Source organism: Mastigoproctus giganteus, chromosome 9 (genome assembly GCF_048544385.1).
Source record: "Mastigoproctus giganteus isolate SK-2022 chromosome 9, ASM4854438v1, whole genome shotgun sequence".
Taxonomy (NCBI): domain Eukaryota; kingdom Metazoa; phylum Arthropoda; class Arachnida; order Uropygi; family Thelyphonidae; genus Mastigoproctus; species Mastigoproctus giganteus.
This window is the reverse complement of record NC_143583.1, coordinates 106,021,593-106,046,623: the sequence shown is the minus strand read 5'-3', so window position 1 is coordinate 106,046,623 and position 25,031 is coordinate 106,021,593. Positions and strand designations below refer to the sequence as shown.

At 35.6% G+C, this 25,031-nt stretch overlaps 1 protein-coding gene across 2 annotated transcripts in view; it reads left to right on the top strand.

Annotated features, from left to right (window-relative positions):
• The window catches only part of Stoml2 (stomatin like 2), a 213,702-nt gene that overhangs the window by 146,611 nt on the left and 42,060 nt on the right, over positions 1 to 25,031 (top strand). For both annotated transcript variants that reach the window (XM_090382179.1, XM_090382178.1), the window contains 2 exons: positions 3,983 to 4,081; positions 21,685 to 21,764. In XM_090382179.1, the coding sequence (XP_090238305.1) occupies positions 3,983 to 4,081; positions 21,685 to 21,764 (179 nt within the window). The remainder of the gene's footprint in view (positions 1 to 3,982; positions 4,082 to 21,684; positions 21,765 to 25,031) is intronic.

Sequence of the window (25,031 nt, the reverse complement as noted above, 5' to 3'; positions counted from 1 at the left end):
TAATGAATCCACTGCAGTTGTCAAGAGCCATCTGACAAGAAAGAGTGTATCAATTAGTTAATCAGTGATTATACCTGGTCATACTACCAGACAAATCCAAAGAAAAGGTTCAGATGCCATGTATCATTTGAGGGGAGAAAGAGCTGAACAGTTTGTCTGAATAAAGGTTTCAAATGATTAAAAGAATTAAAACCAAGCAGTCAGCTCTACAGTCGATACTTAAATATTAGACAACACAATGACATACTCCACATGAAGTATCTGTAGTTGATGATTGATTGTCAGGGAAGCAAGAAATATATTGTGCATAAATGACAGGTGGAATAGCACCAAAGTATGTGTGCTGGGGGCTATAGTTGATGAAACTGGAGAGTAGTAAGGACATAAAAGTTGATATTGTTGAACACATTGGTACTAATGAATATTAAAAGTAGGAGATATGATGATTTAATTAACAATTACAGAGCAATTTGAGAAATTTGTGAGTTAGGATTGAAATTGAAAGTGTTTGTAATTTTTTCCAGACATGATAGGAAGAAGTGCATAATGGGAGTCTTGTCAATCAATTTGACCCTAGAGAGACTACACAGGACTCATGGGGGTAGAATTTTCCTTAGCATGGTCTTTGCTTGTTAATAGGAGAGATTGTTTTTACAAGGATGGGATACACTTAAATAGAAAGGGTTTATTTCTTTCTATGTAATTAAGAGTATTCGCTGATGCCAATGAGACACTGTTAGGTGGGTTGAAAACTGCTGATTGTGGGGGGGGATTCACAGACTAATAAATTAAAAGGCAGAGGTGCAATTGATTCTTGCACTGTTTATATTGGAACATGCAGCCACCTGGAAAACAAGTTGCCATGGTTTTCTAGACTTGCTGTATATTATCACATGGAATAAGGATTAGTAAGGATAAAAACAGTGCATGTATACTTGTGTGTATGGTATTGCCAGGAGCACAGTAAATAAATTTGATGATTCAGAAGTACTGGTCAAATTATCAAATGCAAACATTGTGGGGATATTGGAGGCATAGTGTCACTCAGATATGAGAAATTCCGAATTTGCATATGGAGAGTACAATGTTCATGGTAACAAACAGGACTAGAGTTGGGGGGGGGGGATTATGCTCTTACGAAGCACATAAAACCTATGGCAGTGCATCCAGTTGAAATGGGTGACCAGTGCGATGTTGAGTTAGTTTGGTGTGACATAAGCATTGAGACAACAAAAATGAGAGTAGAAGTGTATTAGAGGCTTTATGACTGTGATGAGTGTAATGAACAGCTGAACAAACATATGGAATGGGCTAGTAAATCCAAAGGTGTTATAATGGAGGACTTTAACTTTCCTGATATTGACTGGAAATTATGGGTTGGCCACTCACACAGTAGCAAGAAGTTTATGGAATTGTTGGATGACTGTTTCCTACATCAGCGTGTTAGAGAAGCAAAGAGAGAAAGCAATACTCCTGATCTGATTATCGACAGCAACCCTTCATGCATTACGAATATGCAGATAAAAGACCCACCATCTGGTGGGTCTTTTATCTGCATATTATAGTGTGTTGATGTGGGATTTACTTAAAAATGTAACTATTGTCAAGGGTAAGAAGAGCTTTTGCTTATGTAAAGGAGACTACAGCAGTCTCGAATAATTTTTAAATTCTATGCTGTGGGACCAACCAATGAGGTTACCAACAGCAAATTCTAAAGGGGAAGCATTCATGGACATAATTGTAGAAGATCCTTGGCTTTCTATGCCAACTAAGAGATACTGTTAAAAGCAAGGGAGAAAATTGTATGAGAAGCATGTAAATTATCAGGTGATATAGAATCCTATAGTACATATAAATTATTCTACAGTCAAGTCACAAAGCAGATTAAGCAAGCGTGGTGGATTATGAGAAATCTCTGGCATAGATAAACAGCAAAGATTATTTACTTATGTAAACATTAAAAGGAAGGAGTTAAATCACATTGGTCCAGTGGATGTGCATGGGTTAAATGATGATGAACCTGCTTAGGTTGCTGACAAACTGAATGGGTATTTTGCATCTACATTCACAGATGAGGAATATTTTAGGGATGGAGTTGCCAAAAGTTATCACAAAAAACTGAATGATTTCGTGATAACTGAGAGGAAAGTGGAAGAGAAATTATTAAAGCTAAATGTAAAAATGCACCTGGAGTGGGTGGGATCTATTCAGTTATATTAAGTTATATCTTGCTTGACCAATCAGATTATATTACTATGATGCAGTTAGAAAGAAATTTGATACAAAAATAATTTTAATATCATACTTATATTTCAGAAAAGCTTTTGTTACAGTTGCTCATAAAAGACTACTATAAAAATTGGAGCACTGTGGCATTAAGGGCAAGTTACTGCTATGGATAAAGGAATGTTTGAGTGGTGCTGAGCTCATTGTTGTTTTCCGTATTAATTAATGATATTGATGAAGGCATATCAGGCTGAATGTCTAAGTTTGCAGGTGATACAAAGATTGGCAGTGTAATTAATGACCACAATCAAGCTGCCAGCACAGCTCATGGAGTTTTGTCAATGATGGACAGGTAATATGTAAATTTTTCCAGTATAGATCAGGAGATGATTATCCCATTGTATAAGGCTATGGTTAGGTCACATCTTGAGTACTGATTACAAGTATGGATGCTCATTTTAGTAAGGATGTGAATATGTTGGAATGGATGCAGAGAAGGATAACAAAATTAATGGATGAAAAAATGATGCTTTTACCAGGAAAGGCTTCAGTTCTGCAAATTGTAGCATCTGGAGACTAGGTACCTGCGAGAAGATCTGATTGAGGTGTTTAAGTCTTTGAATGGATTGAGTAGGTTTGGTGCTGATAGAATCCTTCCTCTTGCTCAGACTACACATTTGCGGAGGCATAAATTCAAATTGTGGAAGGCTGGTTGCAGGATAGATGTGCAAAAATTGGCCTTTGTCCAGCAGGCATTTGATTGTTGGAACAAATTTCCATCTGGTGTTGTAGAGTTGGGTAGTTGAATAAATTCAAGAAAGAACTAGACAAATTGTTAGAGGAGGATGGACAGGTGATATCGGAAGTTTTGGGTTTTTATTTGGCTGATGTTTTATATATCCGGCTCAAGACCCTGGCTTGGCACACCCAGGTCCTGAGCTGGATATCATCATTCTTCTCTTTCTTGGTGATTCCCTTCTACTTCTGGCTCTTGTTCTCTCTCTCTCTCTCTCTCTCTCTCTCTCTCTCTCAGGGTAGTAATTCAGAGTTGATTTTTTTTTTTTTTTTTTTGGGCTGGTGCAGCGTAAGCCTTAGGCTTCCTTGCGCCATATAGATAATTAATAATAATAATAAGCTTGCTTTCTTGCATCATCTGTCACTACTAATACTTAAGGAAGCAAGAAGCATTGCAGCTTGTCCAGGATGAAAAATAATTTTTGCTTTAATATAAAATTGTCACTTGAGTTATATAGGTGAAAAGGTCAGGCACAAATGTTTCCCCCTACCTCACCATTCCTCAGGTCTCTCAACAGTAGCTGTCAAGATTGCAGCTTCATAGCATGCCACTAACAGAATTTCAAGTAATTTTTTTGGTTATTTGCAGTTGGTATCGGCAACAAAAATTTTGCATAGAATTAATACTTGACATGATTTGTAAGTGTTCAAAATTTCAGATGAGCTTTCGATATCATAGCATTGACAGTTCCCTTAAAAGCAAAAAATCAGTAGACTACTTCAGAAGATTAAAGAATACACAGCAATAATGGTACTGCCTTCAACAGTTGCTTCTGCAACTGGTAGTGCCTGTAAATGAATACATTAAAATCCCAATTGTTGAAAGACTGTGGATGGGAAGTATATGGTTGCAGAGGTCATCTTATATATTGTTATATCAAATAATTGCTGTTGTAATTTTAACTATTTTTATAAAATTATGATAGACTGCATTCTAAGTTCTTCTCCTCCCCTCCTCCAGGTATTAGGGAAGCAGAAATTAATATTGCTGAAGGTAAAAAGCGTTCACAAATTCTTGCATCTGAAGCTGATAAATTGGAAAAAATTAACAGAGCGCAAGGCAAGAAAAATTTTCTCATTATTTAAGTTATTATATAATCATATATGTATTGTTTTTATAATAATATTTCCATTTATCCAAATCAGTGATAGCTAAAATATGTATGCCCAAAAGCTACCTTCCCCTCTCATTATGTAAAGGTTAACAACCAGTTAGTAAAAGATTTGATCAATAAGTTTGGCAAATGACCTTATGATTTTTGAATGCATATCAATAACTAAAAGGTTGTGAGCAAGGCTTACAGTGATATGTTTTGAGCACATGCAGACTAAGTTTAACGTGTTGTTATGCTCCAGGATAGTGGAAAGCTGCCTTGAATGGAAACTTGTTTTTCTCATTTTGTCACACGTTACTGAAAATTATGAAATTTTAATAACATTCAAATGTTAAATTTTGTTGTAAACTTAGAAAGTCAGCCACAGAAAACCATGTAGATGCTTATTACAATTAATTGAAATGATGCTATTAAAAAAAACAGCTTTTGAGTAGTTTCAAAGGCTTTCTGAGGGAAAATTTTCATTTGAATATGAAGAAAGAAGCAGTCACTTTGAATATCCTTAAATGATCAAAACAATGTAACCTGCATTATCACTAACCAGAGCAATGACTGACAATTTGAGAAATTTCTGAGGAGACTACTCTTTCATTTGTTTCAATCCAGGCATTTTGACCGAAGATTTGGCATGAAGTGAGTGAGTACAAAATTTGTTCCGCACATTCTCACTTGAGGTCAAAGACGGCATCATTTCATCTGGTTTGTTTGAGCAAATTGTGTTGGAATGCTGCATTCCTAATAAAAATTATAATGGCTGATCAGTTTCGGGTTGTGGATATAGTTCCTATGCCAAAGTTCAAAATTCCCAGTGAAAAACAGTGACATCATAACCAAGGCCAAAAAAGCATGGCAGTCAAATTAACATGTGAAATCATGATGATTGCATTTTTTGACAATGAAGGAATGGTGTTATCAGAATTCATTTTACGAGATGTCACTGTTAATGCAGTCTGCTACCAAGAGGGTTTAGACCGGGGTTCGAGCCCATGACCACCAAATATGGAAGATGCAGAAAGGGCAGGTAATGACCACCACATATCCCCGGAGCAATATGGCCTTAGTTGCTAATGCTCCTAAAAATCAAATAACAAACAAACCAAGAGGGTTTAAAATTGTTGAGAGACTCAATTTTACAATAAATGACCTGAAAAATGTCGAAATGGTTAGCCCCGTCACTGTAACAATGCACTGCATAACAGTCACTTGCCAGATGGCAAGTGACAGTTATTATCATTTTTGACTTACAAAACAAACTGAACTACTTCTTGTCATGCCTTCCACAACACCTTATTCACCTTCATTTGACTTCTGGCTATTCTCAGAATTAAGCAGGACATGAAAGGGAAACAGTTTGAGTTGAAGAAATCCAGTGAAACATGACAGACTGCCTAAAAGCATTCACAAAAGAGGACTTCCAAAATGTTTTGATCAGTGGAAATCATGAGGAAACAAGTGTGTGGCTAAAAAAAGAAATTATATTGAGAATGTTGACAATGTAAACATATATCATAAAATTTATATTTTGCAAAATTTGCCAGACTCTCTGATCAAACCTTGTAAGAATTAATAATATATAAAAAATAAATTTGTAAAAGAATAAGAGAAGTTTATCTCAATATGATATATGTAGAACACTGCCATATGATACTCTCAGAAATTAAAACGAATATAACATTACAGTAAAAAATAAATTGAAAACAATTTTAAAAAAATCAATTGAACACAATTAAAAATTAAGTAAAAAATTAACTAAAAGAATTGAATATAAATTTTGCAAAACGATTTACCTTCTGACAATGCTTTTCGACCATATGTCGTGATCACAGGAATGAAAATTACGGGATATGTGTGAGCATGAATCTTAAATAGGGATTATTTATCTTCGCGCATGCGCGTAAAAGACCACAAATTGGAGATTAGATATGGACGGCGAACGTTAACAGAATTCTCCTGTGATTTAATTTCGACTGTTTCTGCTATTAAGTCTCATATAATTATGTTGGACACTAATTAATTTGGTCTCGTTAATTAAAAAAGTATGTTTTTCATTAATGGCATGAAAGGCTAAATCTCTCACTCCTGAATGAGAAGCACGAACTGAGGACGTGTGCTGTTTAACACGAAAATTCAGAGGGAACCATGTAGATTCTTTGATAAGACAAGTCGCAATCACCGCGAGTTGCAATCTCCTTGCAGTGATTGCGATTTTTGAAATTTTGTGTTAAACATCATGTGTCCTCAGTTTGTGCTTGTTCAGCAGCATCAGAATTAGCCTTTTGTGCTGTTGATGAAAAACACTTTTTTATTTAATGAGGCCAAAATAGTTAGTGTCCAACATTATTACACAAGACTATTAATTGCAGAAATCTAATCTCTGATTCGTGGTCTTTTGTGCACATGTGCAAAGATAAATAATCCCTATTTAAGATTCATGCTCACACATATTCCATAATTTTCATTCCTGTGATCACGACATATGGCCGAAAAGCATTGTCAGCTTCAGGAAGGAAAATTGTTTTGCAAAATTTACTTTAAATTCTTTTAGTTAATTTTTTACTTAATTTTTAATTGCATTCAGTTGGTTTTTTAATTGTTTTCAATTTAATTTTTTACTGTAATTGTTATATTCAATTTAATTTCTGGAGAGTATCATAGGGAAGTATTCTACATATCATATTGAGGTAAACTTTTCTTATTCTTTTACAAATATTGATATCAACGTAGAACGTATTGAGCATAACAGCTCTGGTTTATACTATAAAATATAAAATATTTAAATGTAATACACATGCAGTCTATTTAGAAACTGACAATGACAGCAGCCTCCCAGTTGGTCATCACTGATCTTAATCAGTATTAAAATAAATATTCAGTTTTATAACAAAACTGAAATGTTTTGGTATCAAACTGTTTGACCTGAAATGATTTCAAAATTATTAATACAATGTTCATTTATGATTTTTATCTATAATTATTATTCATTATATATATTTTTTCTATTGAATGTGTTCGTATAATTTTATATATGAGTGAGATATACAGTAAAATCCTGTTTTAAACAAATGACATTTTAATAAAAACTTCACTTTAAAAAATATTTTTAGATCCTAGATGACCTAATTTATTAAATTAGTAAAACCTCACTAGCTTGGACCTGCTAACTGGACAGCTGTAATTCGGACAGCCTTGTCATTCTTTTAATGTTTTAATTTTTATTTGTTTTATTTATAAAAGACATTTTTAAAAAATAAGAACTGAAATGATGTTTTTATTGATTTAGATCAGGAGTGGCAAAACCACAGCATATGCCACTTTTATCATGTGTGGTACACTTCTTAGTGGCACATTTCTTGATGTGAGAAAAATTGTGTAAATAATTATACAGCCAATTTGAAACATCAGAAACAAAGCTAAACACATACATTTTAAATTCCACTTTTATTGTCAGAAATAATGAATTGGGTTTCAATATGACAGGAACTACAGTGCATATTTTTCACCTTGTTCATATTTATCACTTTGTATTAATTTAGTGCCGATAAATAGGGGCATTGGCGAACACCCTATAATATTCTAAGTATGAATATTTATTTATTAACCTATATTTATTTTATAAATAAAGTTATGTAATTTTTTTTATTACAAGTGATTAACATAAAATTCCTTTACGTAGTTAGCAAAAACATTTGGTGGCACCAAGCAATTCATTAGAAAGGGTGGGGGAGGGGTTTCTTGATTCCAGTAGCTTCTGAATCCATCCCTAGACAACATGTAATGCATTTCCACCATAATATGCAGCATGCTGCAGAAAAAGGTTGGCCATCCTTGATTAGTCAGAATTGACAATGAAGAGTGTACAAATGCATTGCACAGCAGCTGCAGAAAAGATATTAATTTTGGAGATGTAAGAGTATGGCTAGAGGAAGATGAGACTGAATATCATATGGTGACAGAAGAGGAAAGAGCAGCAGCATTTCAAGGGTGAATTGGAAAGTGAAGAAAAATAAGAAGAAATTATAGAAGAAAAAGTTAAATTACACAAAGGCATAAGCTGCCTCAGTACTCTTATTAAATTTGCTAATCCCAGTGAAGAACTTAAACCTAAACCTTAAACTTAGTTTACTGAACTAATAAACTTTAAACTTAATATTTCACCTTTATGAAAGGTGAAATACCAAGTTTAAGTCACCTTTCATAAAGGTGACCACAATGGTCATAAAAATTAATAAATTTCTCAGAAAATCATGATCATATTTGTGAAATTAATTAACTAATCAATTAAAATTATTTTTGGTGGGGAATGACTGATGATGTTACTGACTGAAAATTCTAACTGGGAAGTATTTGAGAAAGTAATTGTGGAAGCTACTAGGCTTTTTATATCAACTAAGAGATTAAAAATCCATGAGATGATTAAAATTTTCAGAAGACATAAACCTACTCCAAGTACAAATTAGTCTAAAGTCAAGTCACTAATCACAAGTTGCTGCTAAGTCAGATGACATGATGTCTTTGGCTAAGAATGTGAAGAAAAGTAGCAAAGGATTCTTTGTTTATTTTAACACTAGAAGGAAAGAAATTATCTACATCGGTCCACTAGATATGAATGAAATAATTATTGATGATCCTTTTCAGGTTTCTAACAAAATGAATAAATATTTTGCATATGCATTCACACATGAATAACTTGGAGCTAAATGAATACTAAATTAAAGTTGAAGAAGAATGGCTACAGGATGGATGTGGGGAAGTTTTCTTTTAATCAGTGGGTGGTTGACTGTTGGAACAAACTTTGATCTGTTGTTGCAGCAGTGGATGGTTTGAATAAATTTAAGGAAGAACTAGACGAATTCTTATGAGGGGGTATGGATGATAGAAGTCTAGTTTTTTGTGTTTTTTTTTTTTACTTATATTTTATAAACATACTTTCTTGCATCATCATTTTACACTAGTAATACTGATTGGAGCAGTAGGGCATTAGTGACAAGTTACTCTATGGATAGTGCAATAGTTGAGAAACAGAATAGTTATTAATGGGCACTGCTCATCTCAGACAAATATTATTAGTGATCACCCTTGGGATTCAGTGATGAGCTTCTTATTATTTTTAATATTTTTTAAATATTAATGAAAGTAAATTAAATTCAATGTCTAAGTTGATGATATAAAAGTTGGTAACGTGATTAATGACAGAAATCAAGGTATGCTACAACAAGATCTAGAGAAATTAGACAGATGGGCTGAGAAGTGGCAATTGAAATTTAACAAGGATAAATGCAAGGTGCTGCATTTGGGTAGCAGTAATCTCTCAAACATATGAAAAGAAATGGGTACAATTGTGCAATCAGATGTGTAGTTCTCTGAGCAGTGCAGACAGGCTGCTAGAACAGCTCATGGAGATTTGTCAGTGATGTACAGGAATTTTGCCAGCAGTAGCAAGCAGGTGATTATTCCTTTGTATAAGGCAGTGCTTAGGCATAATCTTGATTACTGCATGCAGATCTTAAGCTGTCATTTTAGGAAAGAATTTGGATCTGTTGAAAGGATGCAGAGAAGAACAACGAGATTAGCATTAGTGGAGGCATATGAATGATGCAAGAAAGCAAGCTTATACAGCATCAGCCAAAAAAAAAAAAAAAAAAAAAAAAAAACCACCCTTCACATTTCACTCATCCATTCACTCCAAATGTTTCTCTAGTTCTGCCTTGAACTTATTTAAGTTGTTGACCTCCACTACAACAGATGGAAGTTTGTTCCAGTGATCAACCACCCTCTGGCTAAAGGCAAATTTCCACACATCTATTCTACAACTGTCTTTCCTCAATTTGAATCTATGCCCCCTCAGTTTCGCAGTCTCAGCAAGAGAAAGAATCCCATCAGCATCGAGTTTGTTCAACCTGCTCAAGGTCTTATACACCTCAATCAGATCACCTCTCAGGTGCCTAGTCTCCAGATGCTGCAATTTGCACAACTTAAGCCTTTCTTGGTAACAGCAACCCTTTGTTCCATTCACCAATCTCATTGCTCTTCTCTGTACTCATTCCAGCAGCTCTAATTCCTTCTTAAAATGAGGCCTCTAGATCTTTATACAGTATTAGCATTAGAATTAGTAGAGTCATTTGATGCAAGAAAGCAAGCTTATGCAGCATCAGCCAAAAAATAAAAAAATAAAAATAAATAAAAAAATAACCACTTCCACTTCACCCCTCTGTTCGTTCGAAATACCTGTCCAGCTGAGCCTTAAACTTATTTAGGCTATTAACTTTCACGACAAGGGATGGAAGTCTATTCCACCATCCAACCACCCGCTGGCTAAAGGCAAATTTCCTCACGTCTATCCTACATCTGTCTTTTCTCAATTTGAATTTATGCCCTCTCAGGTGATTATTCTGAACTAGAGGAAGAATCCCATCAGCATTGAGCATGCTCAAACCATTCAAGGCTTTAACACCTCTATCAGATCACCTCGCTGGTGCCTAGTCCCCAGACACTGTAATTTGCAAAACTTAAGCTTTTCTTCGTAAGAGCACCCCTTTGTTCCATTCACTAATCTTGTTGCCCTTCTCTGTACTCATTCCAGCATCTCTACATCCTTCTTGAAATGAGGCCTCCAGACCTATATACAGCACTCTAGGTGTGGCCTGACCATTGCCTTATACAAGGGAATAATCACCTCCTTATCCCTGCTAGAAAAATTTCTATATGTCATCGACAATACACCATGAGCTACTCTTGCAGCCCGTCTGCACTGCTCAGAAAACTTCATATCTGCCTGCACACCCACCCCCAGGTCCCTTTCATTCTGTACCACTGTCAGTGTAGTACCACAGAGTTGATACGTTGCTCTGGGGTTGCTGTTTCCCATATGTAGTACTTTACATTTGTCAATGTTAAACTTCATTTGCCACCTCGAAGCCCATCTGCTCAACCTTTCCAGATCCTGTTGAAGTAGCATAGTGTCAGTAGTGTCCTTGACAATCCTGCCAACCTTCGTATCGTCTGCAAACTTGGACATTAAGCTTGATACACTATCATCAGTATCATTTATAAATACAGAAAACAATAATGGACCGAAAACTGAACCCTGAGGGACTCCACTAATAACATTAGTCCACGATGAGCAGTGTCCATTGATTACCACTCTCTGTCTTCTCCCCCTCAACCACCCCTTTATCCATAGCAGCAATTTGCCTCCAATGCCACACTGCTCCAATTTGTTCAGCAGTCTTCCGTGTGCAACAGTATCAAAAGCCTTTCTAAGATCCAAGTATATAATATCAAAGTTATTCCCTGCATCCAGTTCTTTTGTGACTGCATCATAGTATCCAATCAAATTGGTCAGGGAAGACTTCCCCTTAACAAAACCATGCTGTGTCTGAGCTATAACTGAAGTCTTGTCTAGATGATCCTGCAGTGCTTCTTTAACCAGTGCCTCCATTAATTTTCCAGGAACAGAAGTTAAACTAACAGGTCTCTAATTACTTGTGTCGCCCTTTGATCCTCCTTTGTGAATTGGGGTCACATTTGCACATCTTCAGTCCATGGGTACTTCCCCTTGCAGACTATCTGCACTGCTCAGAAAATTTCATATCTGACTGCGTAATTACCCCTAGGTATTTTTCATTCTCCACTACCCTGAGTGTAGTATCACACAGTTGATACTTACTCTGGAGTTACTGTTGTTGTTATTGTTGTTATTTGATTTTTAGGAGCATTAGCAACTAAGGCCATATTGCTCCGGGGATATGCGGGGGTCATTCCCTGACCTTTCCGCATCTCTCGTATTTGGTGGTCACTGGCTCGAACACCGGTCTAATCAAGAAGCGTGTGCTTCGTACTGTGCTCCTGCCCACCTGGCTATGGAGGCACCTGGGGTTACTGCTACCCATATGCAGTACTTTACATTTGTCAATGTTAAATGTCAGTTTCAACATCTCAGCCCATCTGCTCAACTTTTTTCTAGATCCTGTTGCAGTGTGTACAGTGTAGTGTACTTTCTAGATCCTGTTGCAGTAGTGTACAACAACTCTGCCAACCTTTATATCGTCTGCAAACTTGCACATTAAACCTGATATACCTTCATCAATATCATTTATAAATACAGAATACAACAATGGGTCCAACACTGAACTCTGGGGAACTCCACTAATAACATTAGTCCATGAAGAGCAGTGTCAATTGATTACCACTCTCAGGCTTCTCGCACTCAATCATCACCCTATTCATAGCAGCAACTTGCCCTTAATGTTTACTGCTCCAATCTGTACAGCAGTCTTCCTCGTGGAATAGTATCAAAAGCTTTCCTAAAATCCAAATATATGATATCAAAATTATTTTTTGCATCCAGTTTCTTTGTGACCACATCACAGTATCCAATCAAATTGGTCAGACAAGACTTCCCCTTAACAAACCCATGCTAAAACTGTAACTGCAGTCTTGTGTAGATGATCCTACAGTGATTCTTTAAGCAATGCCTCCATTAATTTCACTGGAACAGATTTGTAATTACTCATATCATCATTTGATCCCCCCCCTTTGTGAATTGGGGTCACATTTGCACATTGGACTCAGAGGAAATCTCCGGTCCATAGAGATTTCCTCTGAGTCCAAGGAAGCTATCATAATTGTACTAAGGATTTGCCTACTTCCTTTGCTGCCTCCTTTAATATAACTGGATAGATCCCATCTACCCCAGGTGTCTTTCTTATGTTTAACTTCAACAATTTCTCCTCCACTTTGCTCTCATTTATTACACCATCATTTAGCTCCATGTGAGGAGAACAAAGAGGTACTCTTTTCAGGAAAGGCAATTGTAGCATCTGGAAACTAGGCACCTGCAAGGAGACCCAATTGTATTGTTTAAGGCTTTAAATGTATTGATTAAGGTAAATGTTAGTATTAGCATTATGTGAGATTTGAAAGAGAAGTGAAAATTTGGTCAAACTAGAAGGTGGACATTGGCCGTACTACAAAGGAAGAAATAATGGACAGTGTTTTGTGGAATTGAGTTCCTGATCAACAAAAGACTAACAGATTCAATCATAAAAATAGAAAGCATTAACGAAAGAATTGCTTGCTGTGATGTTAAGCTAAATAGTCGCTGTTCTCTTCAAATGTCATTATCAACCGGTTCTTGGAAAAGCCTTAAAATTGACTTCATACTGACAAACAATAAAATGCTATTTACTGACTGTTAGAGTAGTCTGCAAGAGTTAGTCTTGAACCATTTTAATGTTGGAAGTAACTATCAGTTATTGAAAGCAAATATTAAAATTGATTGCAGGAAAGAACAAAAGAAATTGGTCTAGTCCACTATATTGAAGATGTCCGACAGTAAACAAATATTGAAAAATCATCAAAACTTTCAACTAGAGCTGCCCAATTGTTTTTGTGTGCTACGAGACCTTCCTGACTTCGATATTTCACCCGATAATGACAAAGTCATTGAGATTATTGTAGACACTGCTTATACCTTGCGCCTACTGTAAAACAAGAATAAACCAACCAGAATATTAAACCATGGTGAAAAAGCAACGAGAAATGAAGCAACGTGGCAATATAAGAAGCAAGGTAGAATATGTAGAAATGTGCAAGATTATAAGAAAGCACATAAAAAAAGAAATATGCTAGTTCAATGTTGATCTCATCCGAAGAACACTAGAAGAAAATTAAGGGCTCAAGAAAGCAAAATGAAAAATGTTTTTTTTTTTTTTTTTTTTATGAAAACCCCAAACACGAAAGGTATCAAAACCTATAGTAATTAGTACCGTGCATGGGTTGAAGGAGAAGTATGGGGGGAGGGGGATGCCAGAAACTTATACACAATAGCCAAATATTACGAGAAATCTTTGGCAAAGGATGCAAAGAAAAACAGCAAAGAGTTCTATACTTATGTAAACTCTAGAAGGAAGGGGATGAATCAGATTGGTCCACTTGATATCGATGGTTCAACTGTTGATGATCCTGCTCAGGTAGCTAACAAACTAAATGAGTATTTTGCATCTACATTCACACATGAGGAGTTATTCAGGGAGGGGAATGCCGAGATGAATTAAACTCTGGCAGTGAGCTAGATGAGTTTGTAATAACTTAGAGTAAAATGGAGGAGAAATTGTTGAAGATAAACATAATTAAGGCACACGGGGTAAATGGAATCTATCCAGTTATATTAAAGGAGGCAGCAAAGGAAGTAAGCAAACCCTTAGCCATAATTATGACAGCTTCTTTGGATTCAGGGGAGGTACCCATGGACTGGAGATGTGCAAATGTGACCCCAATTCACAAAGGAGGATCAAAGGGAGACACAAGTAATTACACACCTATTAGTTTAACTTCTGTTCTAGGGAAATTAATGGAATCACTGATTAAAGAAGCATTGCAGGATCATCTAGACAAGACTTCAGTTATAGTTCAGACACAGCATGGGGTTTTTAAGGGGAAGTCTTGTTTAACCAATTTGATTGGAGATTATGATGTGGTTACAAAGGAACTGGATGCAAAGACTAATTTTGATAACATATATTTGGATCTTAGAAAGGCTTTTGATACTGTTGCACGTGGAAGACTGCTGCTATGGATAAAGGAATGGTTGAGTGGGAGAATACAGAGTGATAATCAATGGACACTGCTCTTTGTGGACTAATGTTATTAGTTCAGTCCCCCAGGGTTCAATGTTGGGTCCATTGTTGTTTTTTGTATTTATTAATGATATTGATGATTGTATATTAGGCAAGTTTGCTGATACGAAGGTCGGCAGGGATGTTAATGACACTAATGACAGTACATTGCTGCAACAGGATCTAGAAAAGTTGGAATAACGTATCAACTGTGGTACTTGTACTACACTTGACAGTGGTAGTGAATGAAAAGGACCTAGGGGTAATTGTGCAGGCAGATATGAAGTTTTCTTAGCAGTGCAGACGGTTTGCAAGAGTAGTTCATGGTGTCTTGTCAATGATATACAGGAATTTTTCTAGCAGGGATAAGGAGGTGATTATCCCCTTGTATAAGGCAATGGTCAGCCACACTTTGAGTACAGGTCTAAAGGCCTCATTTTAAGAAGGATGTAGAGCTGCTGAAACAAGTATAAAGAAGGGCAACAAGATTAATGAATGAAACAAAATGTTGCTCTTACAAAGAAAGGCTTAAGTCTTGCAAATTGCAGTGTCTGGAGACTAGGCACCTGCAAGGTGATCTAATTGAGGTGTGTAAAGCCTTGAATGGGTTGAGCATGCTCAATGGTGGGATTCTTCTTCTTGCTCAGAATAATCGCCGGAGAGGGCATAAATTCAAATTGAGGAAAGGCAGTTGTAGCATAGATGTGCATAAGTTTGCCTTTAGCCAGTAGGTGGTTGATTGCTGGAACAAACGTCCATCTGTCATTGTAGATGTTGATAGCTTAAATAGATTCAAGGCAAAACTAAACAAACATTTGGAGTGAGTGGATGGGTGAAATGAGGGTTTTTTTTTTTTTTTTTGGCTGATGCTAATATATAAGCTTGCTTTCATGTGGCTTTACTAATGCTAATTCTTCATGTGTGAATGTAGATGCAAAATATGTATTCAGTTTGTCAAGATCATCAACAGTTAAACCATCAATATTAAATGGACCTATGTGATTCATCCCGTTCTTTCTAGTGTTTACATAAGTAATGAAGTTTTTGCTGTTTTACTTTGCATCATTTGTCAAAGATTTCTTATAATTTGCTTTGGCTTGCCTAACCTCCTTTGTGACTTCATTATAGACTAATTTTTATCTACCCTAGACATCCTTTTAGGTCTAAGTCTTGAACAGCATTTCTTAGTTGGTAAGGAAAGCTTCTATGATTATTTCCCTGAATGCTTCCGTTTAGAATTTGTTGTTGGTAACATTATTGGTTAATCCCACTGTATAGAATTTAAAAACTGCTTGAGAACACTCTAGTCTACCTTGAAAAAGCAAAAAACTCTTCCCTGTACCCTTGTTGGTAGTTAAATCTTTAACTAAATTCCCACATTGATACACTATGATCACTGCCACCTAGTGGTTCTTTTATCTGCAGATTCTTAATGCATGAAGAATCACTGCTGATAATCAGATCAAAGGTACTGCTCCCTCTTGTTGCCTCTAACATGCTGCTGTAGACATCCAATAAATCAACAAGTGTTTTGCTAGTGCCACTGACATCATATAAAAAACATTACATAAATTCTGTTGTGTTAGAACTTGATACTACGACATGTTGGACAAACAACTTGTGTAACTGAGACCTGCTAATATTACAACAGCGGGTATTGGTTTTACAAGTTGTCTGTCCAACGTGTTGAGTTTTGCTAGTTTGCTTTGCCAGTGTTTATATCACACCAAATTGATTCAACATTGCACTGACCACCCAAGTCAACTGGATGCACTGCCTTAGATTTTATGTACTTCTAAACTGAGAGCATAACCTCACCCCTCTTGTCCTGTCTGTCTTTTCTGTACACATTGTACTCCATATTCAAATTCTGCTTCCCTTATATCTGAGTGATACCATATCTCTGGTTTCCTCACAATGTCTGCATTTGATGACTAGCCCAGCATTTCAAATTCATAAAATTTATTTACTCTGCTCCTAGCATTGATATATCTGCAAGCACACATGCACCTATCCTATTCGTACTTTTAGTTACCCTAATACAGCCCATGTATTTACTTGTTCTGTGATGTGATCCATGGCAGGACTTGAAATCCCCTGATGACACCTTGCTTTCCAGCCCACTCTATGTTCCAGTAGATGCAGTACAAGAATCAAATGAACCCATCAAGCCATCAATTTTCTGAACTTCTTACTGCCTTGATAGCATCAGCAAATATTCTTGTACCCTTTCTATTTAAGTGTATCCCATCCCTGTAAACGATCATGCCCAGTCAGCTTCTGTTATTTTACTCAATGTATATGTATACTCGGTACACCATTCACCAACCAGCTGATGAAGAGACTATTTTATTATTTATATATATTTTAATGCTTTTATGAATTTTATTTCTTTTAAAGCTCTTAGTTTATATCTGTTTTAGTATTTTATTTATGCATATATCTATTTATTTTAATAAAGTTTAACTTAAACCAGTCTGTCGGTCATTACTAGAAATTATATAGTGAAAGTCTTTCCTGTTAACAAACATGGACTATGCTGAGAGCAATTCCAAACCACAAATTGATTGACAAAGCTCTCATCATGTACTCCTTCTTGTCATGTCTGGCCATGAATTTCAGTCACCTTCAGATTTAACCCTAACTCATGATTTTTTTCTCAACACTGCCTTGTGCTTGTTAAGTAAGTCCTTAGATCTCCTATGTTAATGCCATTAGTGCTAACATGTACAACAGTATCACATTTTATTTCCCTTAGAAGATGATATCTGCTTTACATCATCAACTTTTGCACCTGACAGACATACCTTGGTACTATTCCACCCATCCTTTTTGCACAATATATTTCTCATTTCCTTGACAATAGGGTTACCGACAGTAAATACCACCTTTTGGACCAGCACATTCTGCCTTGGGGTTGCTGCTCTGTTGTCTGATGCACAAGTGAAAGCTGTCTTTGAGGTGGGCAGTTGTGAACTTGATGGGCCCCAAATTTAATTCCTTTGCTGCAACAACCCTGTTCTTCAAGCTCTCATAAACATCCATAAGAATTCTGAGTTAATTTCTAATATCTTCACACTCTTTACATTGAACACACAGAAAGACATCCTCCTTGGCCATATCATGTCACATTATAGATAGATCCTCAAACATCAAATACTTAAATGCAATAATAAAACTATGTGCCCATTATGCAGCAATAATACATATTATGCTATCAAATTAACCCCAGGGGCTCACATCTGGTGAGTATGGGCTTGGCACACCCGGGGTCCTGAGCTGGATTCATCCTTTTTGGTGATTCCCTCCTACTTCTCTCTCTCTCTCTCTCTCTCTCTCTCTCTCTCTCTCTCTCTCTCTCTCTCTCTCTCTCTCTCTCTCTCTCTCTCTCTCTCTCTCTCTCTCTCGCTGTACTCAATTTTTTTTTTTTTTTTTTGGCTGGTGCAGCATAAGCCTCAGGCTTCCTTGCACCATATGGCTAATAATAATAATAAGTTTGCATTATTGAATATATATATATTTGTGATATCGAGTTTACATTATATGTATTACATTATCAAGTTTTAGCTGTTTGTTATGCTATACCATTATGTTTGTAAAGTTATAAGTTAATTATAATCTATATAATATTCTCATTTCCTTGACAATAGGGTTACCGACAGTAAATACCACCTTTTGGACCAGCACATTCTGCCTTGGGGTTGCTGCTCTGTTGTCTGAGCAGCAACCCCAAGTCTAAATACACCATAGAAAACTCTTAAACGAAAAAAACTACATTTGTAGTTTGAATGGGGCATCATTTTATCTGTATCTCATATTGTACTCCTCCTTCACGAGTTGCCATGTATTGCACTACCTCGAATAAGTAACGCTTCACTAAAAGAGAAGACCATTGTTTTCTCTTTTAGATGGCATACGGTGCCGTCTGGGTGTCACCACCCAGATGGCACTGTTTCAAGGCTTGTTGGCTCTTCATCAGTGGGTGGGCAAGCACCCTGGTATTGCAGGCATGATAATCCAGTTGTGAAGATAATCACACAATATGAGAGATGCCAGAAAGGTGTACATAATAATGTTTAAATGAAGATTGATGCAACAAAGCATCATATGTTTAAGAGTGTAAATATTATATATACATTTGTAATATTGGTGTAAATACAACATAGAAAACTCTTAAACGAAAAAACTATGTTTGTAATTTGAAGGGGCATCATTTTATCTGTATCAATATTATATATTGATACAGATAAAATTATACCAATATTATATAGAATATTTACACTCTTAAACATATTGGAAGTATTAAGATCCTATCAATCATTAGTGTTATTTTTTAACCTTATATGCATTGTTGTCACATTTTTAAAATGCTTACTCTTGATCATAGCCCTTTTATTTGAATTTGTGTTTGTTATTTGGTTTTTAGGAGCATTAGCAACTAAGGCCATATTGCTCTGGGGATATGCGATGGTCATTCCCTGACCTTTCCGCATCTTCCGTATATATGATGGTCACGAGCTTGAACCCCGGTCTAATCAAGAAGCGTGTGCTACGCAATGCTGCTCCTGCCCACCTGGCTACGGAGGTGTCTGAATTTGTTTTATAACTGTGAGAGGACTTATGGATAGTGTTATAAAAAGCTATGCTAATATGATTGAAATATTTTACTTGGAAATTCACTTCACAGTGAATTTCTGAAAAACTGTTTAATAGGAGTTTAATTCCTGCATTTTTATCTTATTAATGATGCTATAACTGGTTTGTGCGATTAATGTTTCTGACTTCTAAGCATTGAAGCATAAATTCCATAATAGATTTTGCAGATAGTTTAAAACAAATTAAGACCCTTAGGTTTAGGTGGCATAATAGATTTTGCAGTATGCACTGGGAAATGATAAAATGTTCTATCCAGTTACACACACTTCAGTTAAGACATATAAATAACATCAGAGGTCTATTATAAGAAAATGGTAGGCAATGTAAATACTATCAGTGGCACCTTGTCTAATAATGATCTGTACCATAGGTCAATATTATGAATTTTCTTTCCATGGAACTTGCATCAGAACAAAGAAATCTACTTGAAAAAGGTCTTAATTATAGTTTTCCACCAGCAGGCAGTAAGATGTTGAATTTTATTTATGAGACCAGCACATTCATTATTATCCAATAAATAAATGAGATTATAAACAATAAGAAGATCTCGATTCTGGTTGCATTAAATGAGTGTGAATGGCAAGCCCTTTCCACCCTTGGAAAAAATTCTGAAATCATCATGCCATGTGCTGAAAGAGGCGATGCAATGGAAAGAGACGAAATGTTTCTTTTTATGCTTAAAGAGGTGCATTTCGCATAGCTATAATATTATTTATGATTCCACCACACATACCTATCACTCGATTAACGGGCATATTATGACACATACATTCCTTATTGATGCTTTTTGATATACATATATTTATCTACAGTTGTGTACAATTTCACGTGTGGTGCTCTTGAAACAACTTGTGTAATTATATGCTCCTCTGATTCCTGTGACTCTCCCTAAGTATAAACAAAAAATTTATTTATTTATTAATCAAAAAGTAAAACTGAAGCAAAAATTTTGAATTTGCTTTCAGTATTGTTTTGGAAGTCTTAAATATTATTTTTGTGGTCATATTGTTGTTATGGGGGTTTGATGGCACATAAGTTGCTATGGCTATAATGCACCTTTGTGGTTATGTGTTCTCAGTTTTAGTCCATATATGCTAGCAGTTTTCCGACCCACCTAACACTGCCTCGATAGCATCAGCAAATATTTTTGCACTCTTTCTATTTAAGTGTATCCCATCCCTGTAGAAAAAAATCTTTCCTGTTAACAAGCACAGACCATGCTGAGAAAAATTCTACCCCATGACTTTGCACAATCTCTCCAGGGCCAAATTGATTGACAGGGCTCTCATCATATACTCCCTCCTATCGTGTATTTGAGCACATGTGGAAAGATACTCCCTCACCTGCTACTGCACAAACTGTTTAAAATTTCCAATTGAAAATGCATATCAAACTTTGGGCTAGGAACTTGATTTTATTTAGTTAGATTTTGGTATCTTTAATAATTAAATAAAATTTGGGTTGTTCAAGAAAGTTGTGCCATCCTGCATTTTTAACAAAATTCATAACAGACGATGAGTTGTGTGTGTGTGTGCATTGATTTGGTCCAGCGGTTAAGGATCAAAGTTCCCAATGAAAAACAATGACATCATCATCACCAAATTAAAAAAAAAAAAGCATGGCAGACAGAATCACATGTGAATGTGAAGTCATGCTGATTTCATTTTTTTAACATGGGCATGATATTATCAGATTTCATTCCATGAGGTGTTACTCTTAATGTAGCTTAAATCCAAGAAGTTTAAAAATTTTAAAATGAAAATGAGAGAGATGCAATAAATGATGCAAAATAGTTGGTTCCCTCACCATGGCAGTGCACTGTGTTTATGTAATGCTCCTATGGTAATGCTTGTTTGTCATTGCCATGACAAAGGAGCATTACCAATTTTTGACTGACAGTATTTTTCCTGTTGTGCCACACCTGTCTTATTCACCTGATTTGGAACTATGTGACTTAGCAATTCCCAAAATTAAAATAAGACATGAAAGGAAAGTGATTTGAGTCAATTCAAGAAATCCAATCAAACATGACAGACCACCTAAAAGCATTCACAAAAGATTTTCAAAAATGCTTTGATCAGTGGTAGGCACGATGGAACAAGTGTGTGGCTGCAGATTATATTGAAAAATATTAACAATAGAAAAATTTATCATTGGATAAAATTTATTTTTGCAATAGTCGCTGAACTTTTTTGATTAAACCTTGCATATTTTGAAAATTCAGTTATTTCTTTAAATTTGGAACCCAAAACAATTAAAGTGTTTGTAATTTGCAGGTGAAGCAGCTGCAATAATTGCCAAAGCTGATGCACGAGCCAAATCTGTGACGGTGGTAGCACATGCTTTGGATACAAGTGTAAGTAAGAGAGAGAGAGAGAAGATAGTTATTATTTGATTGTCTTTGTTAGGATAAGTGCTGCAAATAATTACAAATTTTAGCACTCTGTGCTGTTTACTCCATTAAAATAACCATTTTGGTTATTTTAATGTCATGTTTAATGAACGTTATTGCTTTTCTTCTTTTTCCCCTTTTTTTTGATAAACTGTTAATAACTGGACTGGTTATATTTTCTAAAACTGTTCTGGTTTTAGGAAACATAAATCAGTTGCAATTTGCTACTGTAAAACAAACAAAATGGAATTTTCATATGTCTGTGAGTGAAAGGAACAAATATGCAGAACATCTACTCATGCAACATTGTACTGCATTGAAACCTTCGTGATTCCATCTTTCTACACTGAAGGAAACAGAGACCAGCGCACCATGCAAGAGATATCCAGTTTTGACCAAAGTTGGTAATAATATTAAAAGATATTATAAAAATAAATGATTAAATTTTCAGGGAATTTGATTCAGTATTAAAAGAGGTACAATGTATAAAAGAGGTACGTTGTTTGTGAACAAATTCTAGAGTTGATATCACTGTTTTCTTACATAAAAAATAATAAATTTTTTGATTGTTTTTATTAAAATTTATTGTATTCCTAGAATAATGCCAAGAAGAAAATGTTGTTTATGGCTAACTGACAGATTTTAAGAATGGATAGTCAGCCTACAAGTGGTTGGAATGCCACATTATTGTTGAATGAGTTGGACAAATTAATTGACATTGGACACAATGGAAAGAGGAAAATACCCACATTACATTTAACCAGTTTTTCAACACTTAACAAATATTCCACTTCTGAACCCACCTTACACTTAGAAATTGTTACTCTAACCGACAGGTTTTTAAATAGAGACTATCCTCACTCCGTTATAAATCAAATCAGATTACAGGCTAAAAATAAAACAGCAAATACGATACCAATTAATAAAACCAACTTTATTTCCATACCATACATCGAACAATGGTACAAGCAGCTCAATAAACTCTTTAGAAATACTGAATTCAAAATTATAGCCAGGCCCATGCAGAAGCTCCATAATATATTAAAAAATCACACAGTTCTTCCTTCTTGCCCAGCACAGGTAAATGATCTTGTATACAAGATTTCGTGCAGTCAGTTGATTCATCGTACGAGGGGGGTCCACTCGCTGTACTTTAGATTTACGTGTCAAGCAACATGCTGCTTCCATCAGCACATCGCACGCAAACGCGTTGGAGTTGGTCTTTCGTGCGGTCAGTGATGGTCACGTATTCTTGTTCAATGAAGTGGAAATTTTAAACATACAACACAATTACATAAAATTATTGATTGCTGAAACGCTTGAAATGAAACTACACAAATTCTATCAATGTGCGACGTCCTTACCTAATCTCGGATTTCTGGTCTTTTTCACGCATGCGTAAATACAAATAATCTCTCTATTTTAAGAGCCAAATACACACACAAACACTTGGCAATATTCCCATCCTGTGAACACCCCGATCAGCCGAAAAGCTACTGTAAAACAAACAGGGAAACAGCTGTGCATTTTGTTTAATTTGAGTGTTCATCCAAATTTTAATTGCGATTTTAACAGTGCTTTTAATTATTTATTATCGGAAGCGGTTTTAATTATTTATTCTGACACAATGTCTTCTCACACTCATGGTCTTGCTGCAGTGGTTTGATGTGTTTCAGGGTCGGGTTGGAGCTCTCGGCTTTTCATTCCGTTGCGCATCGAATTTGGTCGTATCTCTATGAGTGAGGGAATTCATTAATTCAATTTTCATCTTATTTTATTCATTACATTTGGAGAGATTTGACTGGAAGCAGTCCACGAAAAAGATTGAGGTAATTCCTTAATTACTAATTAACAAAATTAAATTATACGTGAAAGTCAGAAGAATATTTTCAACAGGTTAGCAGAATAAAAGTAAATTTATGCTTACGTACACACCTTAATTAATACTGTAATATGTACATACTAACTAATTGATATTTCTATTCACTGACATGTTTTTTATGGGTGGTAAAATTTAAAACAATAAAAATGATAAGCAGTCAATAACAAAGATTATTATTTGTTTTCTATATGATTGAAGAGGAAAGGGAAACATATTTCACCATAATAACGTAAAACCCCACAGAATTCCAGCTACCAGTATTATCACAAATGCAATAAGATCAAGTTTACTACCCGTTTATAATAGATTGCACTAACAGAAAAGCCAAATAAACTGGAAACTGCAAATTTTTTTTATTGTTTTATAGTGGTGAACTCCAAAAATGTGCTTTAGAAATATATCATAGAGGCGTTCAAAATTGATTCGTTCTTATAACCGAATGTATGATAATGATGGAAGTGTGGTGCATTTTAATGATTTGAATTGGTTTTTTGAAATTTGATTCTATAAAGCGGCTTATTCTACTAACCAGTGATCATGTTAACTGGTACCTACTTATTTCACTTTATGATGGGCTTACGATTGTCTCGTAAGATCAATCGGAGAATAATCTTGAGTGCTGCAGTCCCATGCCCCAATTAAGCTGCATGTTGTCCCAGTTAAGCAAAGAAAATCCCAGGCTATTTTCTCGATTGGGTTCTGTTCTTTAAGATTTGTCCCAAATAAACAGCTGCCCCGATTAATTGGTGGCCCAAATAACTGGAATCCATTGTAGAACTGATTTGAAAATAATGCCTGGTCTCAGTTCAGAGTCCTATCTATAGGAATGAGTATTGCAACCCTGAACTGTCTGAGCCAATCTATTTTTCTACCCTTTTTTTCTTCTAATTCTTCTTCTTAGCCATTGCTGTCCCATTGCTGGGCAAAGACCTCTCCCAAAATCTTCCATCTTTTCCTGTCCTGTGCCCTGGTTGGCCAGTTTCCTCCTGCAAACTCCCTCAACTCATCACACCATCTCCTTTTTTGTGGATGGTGTGACGAGTCCATCTAATTCCTTCTTTTCTCATAATATGACCTGCTCGTTTCCACTTGAGATGTTTCATTCTAGTGTAACATCCTTTATGCCAGTTCTTTTATGTAATTCCTCATTTCTAACTCTATCTTTGTGTGACAGACCCAACATACTTCTTTCAGTTTCTCTTTGTTCTACTTGTAATTTTCTTTATTGCATCTTAGTTAAGGGACCAGGTTTGTGCTCCATAGGTAAATAGGTGATTTATGCATTATTTAAGAGCTTTCTTTTTAGACAAACCAGATAAAGTTGGTTTTAATGTGAAAGTATTTCTCTA